This window comes from Ornithorhynchus anatinus, chromosome 13, assembly GCF_004115215.2.
Source record: "Ornithorhynchus anatinus isolate Pmale09 chromosome 13, mOrnAna1.pri.v4, whole genome shotgun sequence".
NCBI classification, from domain to species: Eukaryota; Metazoa; Chordata; class Mammalia; order Monotremata; family Ornithorhynchidae; genus Ornithorhynchus; species Ornithorhynchus anatinus.
In genome coordinates this window covers 3,509,968-3,523,687 of record NC_041740.1, presented here as the reverse complement: position 1 = coordinate 3,523,687, position 13,720 = coordinate 3,509,968, and the positions used below count along the sequence as shown (strand labels likewise).

The 13,720-nt window shown below is 56.2% G+C and overlaps 1 protein-coding gene across 1 annotated transcript; it reads left to right on the top strand.

Annotated features, from left to right (window-relative positions):
* Nucleotides 1-303: 303 nt before the first annotated feature.
* Nucleotides 304-12,726, top strand: IQCA1L (IQ motif containing with AAA domain 1 like). Its single transcript, XM_029078104.2, has 19 exons — nucleotides 304-342; nucleotides 671-1,108; nucleotides 2,458-2,577; nucleotides 3,035-3,220; nucleotides 3,309-3,380; nucleotides 4,355-4,560; nucleotides 5,617-5,701; nucleotides 6,007-6,147; nucleotides 6,258-6,333; nucleotides 6,873-6,979; nucleotides 7,862-7,954; nucleotides 8,359-8,414; nucleotides 8,701-8,783; nucleotides 9,683-9,790; nucleotides 9,910-10,109; nucleotides 10,824-10,910; nucleotides 11,473-11,650; nucleotides 11,781-12,019; nucleotides 12,506-12,726. Exons 1-19 carry the CDS (start codon nucleotides 304-306, stop codon nucleotides 12,599-12,601), a joined length of 2,610 nt encoding a protein of 869 aa, XP_028933937.1. The 3' UTR covers nucleotides 12,602-12,726.
* The last annotated feature ends 994 nt before the right edge of the window (nucleotides 12,727-13,720 follow it).

Below are 13,720 nucleotides of genomic sequence, written 5' to 3'. Positions count from 1 at the left end.
AATCCAATTATCTTGTATCCAACCCAGTGCTTTGCACAGTGCCTGGCACAAAGGAAGTGCTTCACAAATATTATTATTATTGCAAGAGTTAGGATTAGAACCTAGTCCTGCCGCTTCTACTTGAAGTGCTTTTCATCAATTAGTGGTATTTATTGAGGGCTTACTATGTGCAGAGCACTTCACTAATGCCTCATCTGATGGCCCATCACTATTTAGCAATGGACAGCTGAGACTCTTGGGTTTACACTCCCTCTCACCCCCTTCTGAGCCTGCCTCCTCTAGGAAGTCACCCAGGTTACACTGATGGCCAGCTTCCATTCAGCTGCCCTCTATGGGGAGGGGGTGAATCAGGGATGGAACCCTTGGGGGTTTCCATGGAGATGGTCAACACTGAGCTGGGAGCAGGCACAGCATCATGTCTGAGGGGTGAGTGGGGCAGGAAACCAAGAGCTTCCTACTTTCCAATCAACCGTATGTGTGCTTACTGTGCAGAGCACTGTGCTGAGCACTGGAGTGAGTACAATACTACAGAATTGGTAGAATCGGTCTCCACCCTAAACCCCAGCACCTCTGGTGGAACACCCTACCCACCACCCACCCTCTTGTGTACCCTTGCAGCCCTGTGGGGTCCTGATCCTTGACCCCTTCCCTATCGCTCTGATCCCCCCAGCCCTCCCACCCCAAGTCTTCCGCTCCGGACACCTGCTGCCCTCCATCCCCACAGCTGATCTCCCTCTGCCCTGACTCCCCCATCCTCACCACCCAATCCCCTGCCCCCAGGGCCTACCAGCAGGTTTGGGCCCAGGCCCACGTGACCCTCGAGGAGCTTCTGTCCCAAGAGCTGCCCCCTCCGGCCCCCATGCCCGAGCGAGACCGCTCCTCCTTCATGTACACCCTCTCCTCGCTCTTCCTGCGCTACCTGGGGCTGCTGCGGAGACTGGACGAAGTGTACGACCAGCTCGTGCAGCCCCAGAAGCGGCAGCTGTTGCGGCGGCTGCTGGACGGGATCATCGGGCGCATCCTGGAGCTGAAGGACGAGATGGTGGAGGCAGAGCTGACCGAGTACCCTTGCCTGGACATTGTGCTGCACGACATGAAACTTACCCCGGTACCCAGGGAGGGCTGGGATGGGACGGAGGTTAGACGATGGGGAGAACTTCCTGATCTGGGAGGACTGACCAGCTAGCACAGCCTCTGGAAGGCCTGACCAACCCCCCATCAACCATGCCAGGCTGGAAGCGCCCCAGAAGGGTAGAGATACTAGTAACCCCACCAGCCACATGGAGGGAGAGAAGAAATGGAGGGAGAGGAGACACTGTGAAGAGCAGGCTGGCCTTATACAAACACCATGGACTTGGGGGAGCCAGAGGACCTGTGTTCTAATTCCACCTCTGCCTTTTTTTTTTTTTAATAATTGTCAGTCAAAACACAAATTTATTGAGCGGTTACTGTTTGTAGAACATTGTACTAAGTAGGTGGGAGATTACAATAGAACAATATAACAGACACATTCACTGCCCACTGTGAGTTTATGGTCTAGAGGGGGAGAGAGACATTAATATAAATAAAATTACAAATATGTACATAAGTGCTGCGGGGCCTGGAGGGGGGAGTAAGTCAGGGCGATGCAGAAAGGAGGTAAAGAAAAGGAGGGCTTATTATGTGTCAAATGCCATTCTAAGCACTGGGGAAGATAGAAATTAGGTTGGACACACTGTCCCAAAAAGGGCTCACACCCTAAATACTGCTGTGTGACCTTGGGCAAGTCACTTCACTTCTCTGTGCCTCAGTCACCTCATCTGTAAAATGGATAAAACAGTAAGCCCCATGTGGGACATGAACTGTGTCCAATCTGATTATCTTGTCTCTACCCCAGACTTTAGTACAGTGCCTGAGACAGAGTTAACACCTAACAAGTACCGTTCAAAAAAAAAAAGGTGAGGCTGTAGGTTCTGGTAAGGGGAAGGAGCCTTATTTTAAGACGTGAAACAGGGATGCTATTCTAAGCAGGGGTGGGGATAAAGGAGAGGGTCCCGGGGCACAAATTGTCACCAGTGGCCAGGAGCCAAAGTGAGGGTGGGAAGAAAATAAAGCATCATCTTCCATCAGCGTAGGGGTGAAAGCTTGTGGGCAGGGAATTTGTCTTTTTATTTTTTATTGTACTCTCCCAAGCACTTAGTACAGTGCCCTGCACACAGTAAGAGCTCAGTAACTATAATGAATGGGCAAAAGCCACCTCCTCCATTCTCTGAGTTAGGACTTGGGGGGCCGGGCAGTGCAGCCCAAGGATAGAGGAAAGAACAGGATAGAGGAAAGATAGAGGATAGAGGAAAGTGTCCCCTAGAAGTCACTGCCGGCTCTCCCAATCCCTCCTGGCTCCGCCTGAAGGCAGGCTGGACTGGTGGGACGAAACCCCCCTGACTCTTGACCCTTGATCCTCCACCCTACTCTCCAAAGGTCGACCTGGAGATCCCGATCCCCAAATACTTCTTGGTCGAGCAGGAAAAAGTGCTGAAGGAACGGGAGCTCTTGCTGATTGATATCTTGCAGAGAATGGCGCCCCGGGAACTCAGCTGGGTAAGGCAGAGAGACCCCCCCCCCACCTCAGCCTCCCACCCCTGACCTCCCCAGCCCCTTCCCAATCATCTCCAGTAGTTGCCAGGAGACTTCCCTGGTCCGAAAGAGCCTGAACTCATGGGGAAGCAGCATGGCCTAGTGGAAAGAGCCCGGGCCCGGGAGTCGGGGGGACCTGGGTTCTAATCCTAGCTCTGACACTTGCCTGCTTGGTGACCTTAGGCAAGTGGCTTAATTTCTCAGCGCCTCAGTTATCTCAGCTTTAAACGGGGATTTAGGATTGTGAGCCCCACGTGGGACATGGACTGTGTCCAACCTGATTAGCCCTTAGTACAGTGCTTGGCACATAGCAAACACTTAACAAATACCATTTAATAAACAAGAAAGTGGAAGCCAGGAGCAACGGGGAGGTAGCCGGACCTGCCGCGGCCTGCCCCGACTCCGACGTCTGCCCCTCCAGGGCGCTTGCATCATGAGCCAGGCAGAGGCGATCGCTCTGATCCAGCGGGCAGAGCGGGCCCGGCAGGGACGACTCCAGGCCCAAGTCATGAGGGACATCCGGAGGAGCGAGGAACGGGAGCGGCGGGCCCGGGAGAGGATGACCAAGGAGTGCAGCCACGAGGAGGCCGCTCTGTGCATACAGAAGGTAGTCCCGGGAGCCCCGGGAGGCCCTCCCTACGGGACTGGAGGCAGGAGGCCCGGAGCGGACCCCTGATCCCCCCTGCCGACTCCAGGTGTGGAAGGGGTTTCTGCAGCGGAAGCACACCAAGCTGGAGCGGCAGATGGAGATGGAGTTCATCGGCATGGTCAGCGAGGCCTCGGCCCGCCCGGGGTCAGTCGGTCGATATCGATCGATGGGTGGGCCGGGGCGGGAGCCCGGGCGGCCCGCCCTAGGCCCCCAAGCCTTAGACTGGAACGTGGGTCCGGACCCGCTGCCTGGGCTGGGGATCCTGGACGCTAGGCTTTTTCCTTTAAGGGATCCCATCCTGGAACTCCCACCGAGACCCCTCAGCACCCCTTCCGAGGGTCATGGAGGGGTGGGGTTGGGGTTTGGGGGGTGGGAAGGGAGGATGCCCGAGAGCGAGGGCAGGGCCAAAGGGGGGTGAAGGTGAGGGGGCCAAAGGGGGGTGAAGGTGAGGGGGTGGGTGGGTGGGATGGGCCACTGGGGTGGGGCGGGGCTTGCCGTGGAAGGGCGGGGTCCGGGCAGGTTGGAAGGCGGGGGGGCCGGTGCGTTGCGTGTGCGGGGCCCGGGCCGGCGGGCGCGGTAGGTGAGGAATGAGCCGGGCCGGCCGGGCCCATCAGCAGTGTGAGCTCAGCGTTTTCAGTAATTGTCTCTGCGCAGAGTGATATTTAAAATACATTTGGGAGTCAATGAGGCGGGAAAGTGGCTGCGAGTGCGACTGCCGACGCGGGGCTGCCGCCGCCGCCGCCGCCGCTGCTGGGGAGGGGGAAGGAGCGGGCGGGGGGCTGGCGGGGGGGGAAGGGAGGCGGCCCAGATGCATCTCGCAAACTCATTATCGGAGTAATTTAGAGAGACGAATTTCGGCTCCCAACGCAATTTCTCCTGATGGCGCCGTGGCTGCCCGCCTCGTGTGCGCGCCCCCTCCCTCTCCCCCTCCGATTTCCCAGTCTTCTGGAGGGTCCGGCCGGTCCTAGCCTCTCCGCCCCCCGGCCCCCACTTTCCGTCTGTCGCACTGCCCTCTCCCAAGCGCTCAGGGCCGCGCCGCGCACACCGTAAGCGCCGAATAAATAGGATTGAATGAGCCGATGCATCCCCCAGGCGGCGGCCTCCGACCCCACCGGTTCTTCGGAGGCCCAGCTGCGGGTGCAGATCGGGGAGGAGCAGAGGCGGCTCCGGCAGGCGGAGCAGGAGGAGGAATACCTGCTCCAGCTGACCCGGGTGCGAAACTCCGTGCTGGAGGCCGAGGGCACCGACATTCGCGAGGAGATGAAGGAGCACATCCGCCAGTGGCTCATCGAATGCCAGTCCGTGCCCCTCGCCCACCCCTCTCTCGCGAGTCCCCCCTCTCCTCCCCACACTGATGGTATTTCTTAAGCGCTTACTCAGTGCCAGGCACTGTCGTCTCCATCCCCATTTGACAGACGAGGGCACTGAGGCACCGAGCGGTGAAGTGACCTGGCCCAGTCACGCGGCTGACGAGTGGCAGAGCGGGGATTAGAACCCAAGTCCTCTGAGTCCCAAACCCGGGCTCCCTCCGCTGAGCCGGGGCTTAGAACAGTGCTTGGCACAGAGGCGCTTAACAAATACCAACGTCATTATGAAGTGCTTACTGTGTGCCAGTACTGAGTACTGGGGTGGAGGCGAGCGAATCCCGTCCCTGTCCCACGTGGGGCTCGTGGGGTCATTACCCGCTTGACAGATGAGGTCACTGAGGCCCAGAGAAGTGAAGTGACTTGCCCAAGGTCACACGGCAGACAAGTGGGGAGCCGGGATTAGAACCCATGACCTCTTGACTCCCAGGCTCTATCCACTAGGCCACGCCACTTCTCTCTGCCCCCAGAATGTGTCTGTGTATAGCAACACAATGTGCCATTCGTTCATTCGGTCGTATTTATTGAGCTCTTACTGTGGGCGAAGCGCTGTGCTCAGCGCTTGGGAGAGTACGGTACAAGAGCAAATGGACTCACACCTGCCCACAACAAGATCCCAGTCTGGTGAGCTAGTCAGCGTGTATGCTGTACTGTTTTACAGTGTCCTCTCCCAAGCTCTGAGTACAGTGCTCTGCACACAGTAAGCGTTCAATAAATACGATTGACTGACTGACTGCCCCAGCTTATCCCAAATGCCTCCCCTGCCCTGAGAGTAGCAGCTGGTGCCAATTCCCCATTCCTGGGGTGCTTAGGCAGCACCCAAATGGAGAGGCAGGGCCCACAATCCTTATGCCCCATCCATCTCCCTCTTCGTGCCACTCCCCCTTTCCCGTCCCTCACGTTTCCCCCATTTCCTGTCCATCCCATTCATCCTCTTCCTCCTGCCCTATTCCTGCTCACATCTATCCGATCGTCCTTCTGTCCACTCAGTCACCTCACTGGCAAGTTCCCCGAGTACCCAGATGAGGAGATTGGTGGTTCCCAAGTGCTATTTGTGGAGACGACTCCAGAACAGGTACCAAGTGCTTCGTACAGTGCTCTACACACAGTAGACGCTCAATAAATACGATTGATTGATTGAGAGGCACCTGCAGGGGACTGGGGCTGCCCCGGGGGAAGGGCAGTGACAGAGGGGGATGCCCAGGAGAGGCTGGACTGATGGTGACCCAACCCTCCTGACCAAGCCCACAAGATATCAACATCCTGCAGTTCCCTGGTCCTCAGGGCCCTCACCCCACTTTTCCCCCGGAGGCTCTGAGGTTGGGAAGACTCTGAGGCTGAATCTCCACCCCCCACCCCACCCCCTACCCCCGGCTCCAGGTGAGAGTTGAGCTGGACCGCCTGACCGAGGAGGAGGATGACAAAAAGAAGGAGAAAGAAAAATCAAAGGAGAAAGAAAAACCAGAGACAGAGAAGAAGAAAAAGGAGGAGGAAGGGAAGTCAGGGAAGGCCAAGAAGGGGGTGAGTGAGACATCGGGGAGAGGGTTGGTCGGGGAGGGAAAAGGCCATGAGTGGAGAGAAGGAAGGATACCGGGACAGAGTTCAGGGAGAAAGGGATTTTTCTGTTCCAGGAGGAAGATACCATGCTGAAAATGGCACCGTCCAAATTTCTGCCGGGCATCAGCACCGGGCACGAGGAGTATATGAGTGAGAATCCTGGAGGGAAGAGTTGGGGAGGGGCTAGGTGAGAGGGTCTGGGTGTGGTCCCTGGGCCCTGAAGTTTTCCAACATTAAGAAGACCCCCGCCGGGGAGAGGGGTAGGTAGGCTTCTGATCGGTCTAGTTTATCGATAATTTATCAATAGAAGCAGCACAACCTGATGGGTAGAGCACGGGCCTGAGAATCAGTAGGACCTGGGTTCTAATTCCGGTTCTGCCCCTCGTCTGCTGTGTGACCTCGGGCAAGTCACTTCAGTTCTCTGTGCCTCAATTACCTAATGGGGTGTGTCCAACCTGATTGCCTGTATCTAACCCAGTGCTTAGAATAGTGCCTGGCACATAGTAAGCGCTTAACAGATTCCATTAAAAAAGATGAGTCTGGAGAGTCTGGGATTCCTGGAGGTCGGACAGAGAGGGGACTCTGATTTCCTGCAGCCTTCAGTCTGGCCAGGGCAGCATGGAGGGTGGGTCCTGGGGAGTGGATGTGGAGGGGAAGCGTCCAGCCCCCTTCTGTCCCACCCTGGTCAGGGCTGTGGCATCAGCAGGCAGAGGTCACGAATCCCAGTCAATGCCACAACACCGAGATGATCTGGGAGCAGATGCGGAAGGAGGTGGAGGTCGAGATCCGGATGCAGGTTGGCGGGTCGGAAGAGCAAGTGGGCCGGTGGGGACCCCCACAATTCCTCCCCCTCCCACCTCCCTTCCGCCCCTCCTGTGACCTTCTCTGGCCCTAGCTCCAGCACGCCAAAAGTATTTACTAGGAAAGAAGACCAAAGTTATTAACAGGAAAGGAGGCAGTGTGGCCTATCGGAAAGAACATGGAACTGGGAGCCAAGTGACCTGAGTTCTAGTCCCAGCTCCCCCATTTGCCTGCTGTGTAACCTTGGTCAAGTCACTTAAATTCTCTGTCCCTCAGTTTCAAATAGGGATAAAATACCTGTACTTCCTAACTCTTAGACTGAGAGACCTATCTGGAACAGAGACTGTATCCGATTTGAATATCTTGCATTGACCCCAGTGCTTGGCACAAGGGAAAGGCTTAATAAATGCCATAATTAATTTTTTATCATATCTGTTAAGTGTTTATTGTGTGCCAGACACTAAACACTGGGGTGCATCCAAAATAATCAGGTTGGACACAGTCCCTCTCCCACCTGTGGTTAACAGTCTTAATCCCCATTTATAGATGAGGTGACTGAGGCAGAGAAGTGACTTACCCAAGGTCACACAAAGCAGGCTAGTGACAGAGGATTAGAACCTGGTCCTTCCGACTCCCAGGCCCCAGGCCCTATCCAGTAACCCAAATTGTCTCCCTCCTCAGCTCTGCCTCACCTCCCCTGCTTCTAGGTCTGGCCAGATCTCTCTCAGTCCTTCCCTGCCTATCTCTGTCAGACTCTCATCTCTCTGCCTTCACCCCAAGCCCCATCCTCTTCCTCCTCCTGGCCAGGAGGAAGTTGGTCCAGTCCACTCTCTGCCCCGACCCCGTTCCCTTCTCCCGCCCTCCGGCTCCCCTCTAGGTGGACGAGCTGATGCGGTATGAGCTGCGGAATCTGCGCCTGGCCGTGGATAGGGAGGAGTCGAGGACAGACAAGGAGAAGGCGAAGGGCAAGGTACCTGGGGGGACCGGGATGGGTGTGGGCAAAGGGGGATCATTCTGGGAGAGTCGTGGGCGGGGCAAGGAGTGAGACACCGCTGGAGAGCGAGGCCATGGGGGGAAGCAGCGTGGTCTAGTGGAAAGACGAAGTGTCTGGAAGTCGGAGGACCTGGGTTCTAATCCCAGCTCTGCCAATTGCCTGCTGTCTGACCTTGGGCAAGTCACTTCATTTCTCTGTGCCTCGGTTTCCGCATCTGTAAGGTGTGGATTTAAAATCGGTTCTCCCTCTTACTTAGATTGTGAGCCCCTGTGAGACAGGAACTGCATCCAGTTTATTCATTATATCTACCCCAGGGTTTAGAACAGTGCTTGTCACATAGCAAGTGCTTATTATTATTATTATTATTTATGCCCAACCAGAAAAAGACCAAAGGGAGGAAAGGAGGGAAGAAGGAAAAAGATCTCACTCCAAACAGGTGCTGGAATGTCCCTCTCCACGTTTCTCCAAATTCCCTTTTCATCTTAGCCCCACCCAGAACCCCCCAATCCTGTCCCTTCCCAGCATCCTCCAACCCTTCCCCCCTCAGCATCCTCCAACCACATCCCCTCTGCAGTTGACCTCCCTTATTCCCTTTGTCCCTTCACTCGACCCCTCTTCTCCTGAGCCGGTTCTCTGCTCCAGCCCCTCCCACCTCATAGTCACGCTATGGACCCCCCCCCCCCCCCCAGCCCACCCCAATGCAACTCTGTTCTCCCCTTCAGAACCCTGGAGTCTTTGTACGAAGAGCTGGTGATGCAGGGGATCCTCAAACAAAACGAGTCGGTGAAGTTGTCTGACTATATCGGTGAGGCTCTGCCCCGGAGAGTTTACAGACTCTGCTATTTTTCCTCCTAGAAGCAGAGTGGCCTAGTGGAAAGGGCACAGACCAGGGAGTCTGCTGACTTGTGAGCTGAATGACCTTGGGCAAGTCACTTAGCTTCTCTGTGCCTCAGTTACTTCATCAGTAAAATGGGGATTAAGACCGTGAGCTCAAGACGGATAGGAGCTGTGTCCAACCTGACCATCTTGCCTATACCCCAGGGTTTAGGACATTGCCTGGCATAATATTAAGTGCTTAACAAATACAACATTTATAAACCATTTTGTGCTTGGCTCCCCGGCTAGACTAGAACGGGCAGGGAACGGGTCTATTAATTCCACTGTATTCTCAGAAACGCGTAGTACAGTGCCCTGCCCACAGTAGACACTCAATGAATACTGTGGGGAAGCAGCGTGGTCTAGTGGAAAGAGCCCAGGCCTGGGAGTCGGAGGACGTGGGTTCTAACCCCAGTTCTACCACAAGTCTGCAGTGTGACCTTGGGCAAGTCACTTCTCTGTACCTCAGTTCCCTCATCTGTAAAATAGGGATAAAGACTGAGCCCAGTGAGGGATGGGAACTGTGTCCACCCCGACTATCTTGTATCTACCCCAGCGCTTAGTACAGTGCCTGGCACATAGTAATTGCTTAAGAAATACCACATTTGCAAATCGTTTAATGCTCGGCTCCCCTGCTAGACTGCAACGGGCAGGAAACGGGTCTATTCTATCGAATTCTCCCAAGTGCTTAGTACAGTGCCCTGCCGGCAGCGGATGCTTAATGAGTTTTATTAATCGATACCCTGTTCCCGGGGAGAAGGTCTTCAAAGTCAAGGGTGGGAAGTCCCTTCATCCCCTAGGGAATGGATCTATGGCTTCCTCCCCCAGGTGACTGCCTCTACCTCGGATCGCCCCTGCTCATGGCCAAAGCGGATCCCGGGCCCTCCCTGCTTGCCATCCGGCAGAATATGGCTCTGTACGGGGTCCTGCGGCTAGGTGAGGGCCAAGAATCGGGAGCGAGGGGAGTGGCTGAGGAAACCCTGGGCACAATCAGGGCCACCTCCCCTCCCCTCATGGCCCCTCCCTGGACACCACCCTCCCCCACCTTGCCCCAGGCTCGCCGGAGGCCCACAAGCTGGCCCCCCTGGTCCGCTCCCTGCTGCTGGCCGGCCCCGCGGGCATGGGCAAGAGGATGCTGGTACACGCGGTCTGCACGGAGACCGGCGCCAACCTGTTTGACCTGTCGCCCGAAAACTTGGTGGGGAAATACCGGGGCAAGAACGGGCTGCAGATGATGTTGCACATCGTCTTCAAGGTCAGTCGGGGGGTCGCAGCCCTCACCCCGGGGCCCCGAGACTCATCCACCTCCCAGGACAGACCGTTTACTCTACCCAGAGCCCTCACCTCCAGGAGTTCAATCAGTCAATCGTATTTATTGAGTGCTTACTTTATGCAGAGCACCGTACTAAGCGCATGGGAGAGTTCAATATAACAATATAACAGACACATCCCCGCCCACAACGAACTTACCGTCTAGAGGGAGAGACAGACATTAATACAGATAAATTATAGATACGTACATAAGTGCTGTGGGGCTGGTGGGGAGTGGTGAATAAAGGGAGCAGGTCAGGTTGACGCAGAAGGGTGTGGGAGAAGAGGAAAGGAAGGTTTAGTCAAGGAAGGCCTCTTGCAAGAGATATGCCTTCAATAAGGCTTCGAAGGTGGGGCGAGTGAATGTCTGTCGGATTTGAGGAGGGAGGGTGTTCCAGGCCAGAGACAGGACGTGGGCGAGAGGTCGGCGGCGAGATAGAAAGGATCCAGGTTGGCATTAGAGGAGAGAAATGTGCATGCTGGGCTGTAGTAGGAGAGTAGCGAGGTGAAGTAGGATGGGGCAAGTCTCCTAGAGGATTCGCACCCAGCAGGCACCGAGTCCCCTCCTGGCCGCACATCCGGTTGTGGGGAGAGCATGCGAGGTCCCAGGAGGGGCTTGAACCTCTGATCTGTGAATTCTGACCTCTCACCCGGCCAGGTGGCGCGGCTCCTGCAGCCCTCCGTGATCTGGGTCGGGAATGCAGAGAAGATGTTTTATAAGAAGGTCCCCAAGGAGGAGAAGGAGGTCAGAGGCCGGGGGGCAGTGGCCAGAAATCAGTCGCTCAGTCGATCGTATTTATTGAGCGCTTTCTGTTTGCAGAACACTGTACTAAGCACTTGGGAGAGTTCCCCGACTAAGCCCCCCTTTCCACTTCTCCCACTCCCTTCTGCGTCACCTTGACCTGCTCCCCGTATTCATCCGCCTCCCCCCACCGCCCCTGGGCCACAAAGTACTTATGACCATATCTGTCATTTATTGATATTATTGTCTCTCCCCCCTCTTAATTGTAAGCTCATTGTGGGCAGGGATTGTGACTTTTAATTATTATACTATACTCTCCCAAGCGCTTAGTACATTGCTCTGCACGAAGTAAGCGCTCAATAAATATGACTGAAAGAATGAACAGTATAATAGACACATTCCCTGCCCACAAGGAGCTTACACTCTAGACGGGGAAACTGATATGGCTAGAAATAAATTACAGATGTGGACATGAGTGCTGTGGGGCTGGGCTGGGGGAAGGTCCACTTCCCGACCCTTTGGGGGGGACTCGCTGCCTGACCCCCCTCGCCTCCCGCCTGGGCAGATGGACCCCAAGCGGCTGAAGAAGGACCTGCCCAAGGCCCTGCGGCTGCTACGCCCCGGCGACCGGGTGCTGCTCATTGGGACGACCGACAGGCCACAGGCCGCGGACATCAAAGCTCTGAGTCGGACCTACGAGCGGATCCTTATGCTGTTGCAGCCGGACTACGCCTCCCGCTACGGTGGGCCCGGGGGCGCCGGGGGGACCCCTCTCCATCCTCCTCCTCCCTCCCCCCGCCCTCCTCCCCCACCCTCGGATTGCCTCCTCCCCTGGGCCTGGGTCCATTTCCCAGCACCCCTCCTGGCCCGCAGTGATCTGGAAGCACCTGATTGAGAAGCACGGAGGCCCGCTGGCCTGCTCAGTGGACATCAGCGGACTGGCCAAGGTGTCGGACGGCTACAGCAGCGGCAGCCTGGTCCAGGCCGCTCAGGTCGTGCTCACCGAGCGCCGTCGCCTGCAGCTGCCCAGGCGACCCCTGGTGCCCGCCGAGTTCCTGGGGCAGTTGGCCAAGATGAATCCCGTGTTTCGGGAAGAGGAGGAGGCGTTGAGGGTATCGTTGGCCCCCGGGGATGCAGGGGGAGTGTCGAAGACAGGGTGGGAATCGGGTCGAGTCGGGCGTATTTATTGAGCACTTCCGGTGTGCAGAGCACTGTACTGTGCGCTTGGGAAAGTACACTGCATCAATATTAACAGACACATTCCCTGCCCACAGTGAGCCTAGAGGTCTAGGGCCCTGGGGAAGGATGGGGAGGGTCCCCAAGGGGTGGAAGAGAAGAAGGGACCAGAGAGTCCAGATAGAGACCGAGAGGCCAGTGGGGAACTGGAATCAATCAATTGGTGATATTTATTGAGCACCTACTGTGTGCAGAGCACTGTACTGAGCGGTTCAGAGAGGAGGCCGATGCCATGTATTGGGAGAATCCGGAGGGGAAACCGAGGGACACGGGGGAGAAAGAGGCCCCTCCTGATCCGTCGAGGCCCCGAACACTTCTCCCCCTGGGCTCTCTCAACTCCACCCTGTGCTCCCACCCGCCAGGACTGGTACAACAAGACTCCCCTGGGCAGGAGGAGGCGCACAGTGGCCCAGGAGCAGATCGAGGCCCAGGAGACGAAGGACAAGAAAAAGAAGTGACAGATCACGCAAGAGGGAACGTTGGGGTCCTGGTGGGAAGGGGGCGGCGGAACTGGCAAGTTTCCGGACGAAATATTGAGTTGCTCCGTCATGATTTGAGTTCAGAAGCTGTTTGATTTACGAGACCCCTGTTTAGATTTAAATTTCTTAGGCTTAGGGCTTTAACAGTTACAGTGCCTATATTCCCTTGACTGTCTACTGGGTCCTGACCCTTGAGAAGCAGCCTCGTTAGTGGACAGGACACGGGCTTGGGAATCAGAAGGACCTGGGTTCTAATCCCACTTCCGTCACATGTCTGCTGTGTGACCTTGGGCAAGTCACATGACTTCTCTGGGCCTCAGTTACCTCATCTGCAAAATGGGGATAATAATAATAACCGTGGTATTTGTTAAGCGTTTACTTGGTCAGTTAAGCGAATCGGGTTGAACACAGTCCCTGTCCCACATCAGGCTCACGGTTACAATTGAGGTAACTGAGGCCCAGAGAAATGAAGTGACTTGCCCGAGGCCACACAGTAGACAAGTGTCAGACCCGGGATTAGAACCGGCGGGCATCTGACTCCCAGGCCCGTGATCTCTCCACTATGCCATGCTGTTTCTCTAGAGTGTGAGCTCCATGTGGGACAGTGACTGTGTCCAACGTGATTTGCTTATACCTACTACCCTAGTCCTTAGTACAGTGTCTGGCACATAGTAAGTGCTTAAGAAATACCTCAGTTATTACTAGGGACCGTTCGGCTGCGAGGACGGGGCTCGGGCCGGAAAGATGAGGGGCAGTTTGGGAACCGTGGCCGGTGAGGGCGGCTACCTCTGGGGGTGGCGGGGGTGACCGGTCCCTCACCGCCCCGGGCAGCCAGAGGCACAACTGTAAATGGGGCTGATTCCCCCTACCCTGGCCCTCAGCCCCTCCTCCCTCCGGACTGGACCCCGGCCCCCGCTTCCTCCCACACCCCTAGACCTAGAAGGAGCGAGAGGAGGGGGACAAGGAAATAGAGTAGGGACAAGGGTAGAGGGTCAAAACTGGGGGCCGCTCCCTCATAGTCCATGGGCCGCTGTAGTCCAGGCTGGTAGTCCAAGCTGTCAGAAAGTGACTAGTGTCCAGCTCTCTGCTTGCCCCCTG

Coding starts and splice junctions, on each gene's coding strand:
- IQCA1L (XM_029078104.2), top strand. CDS start 304: ATGGCCAGCTTCCATTCAGCTGCCCTCTATGGGGAGGGG. Junction 4,561..5,616: donor CAGTGGCTCATCGAATGCCA/GTCCGTGCCCCT, acceptor CTGTCCACTCAG/TCACCTCACTGGCAAGTTCC. Junction 7,955..8,358: donor AGGAGAAGGCGAAGGGCAAG/GTACCTGGGGGG, acceptor ATGCCCAACCAG/AAAAAGACCAAAGGGAGGAA.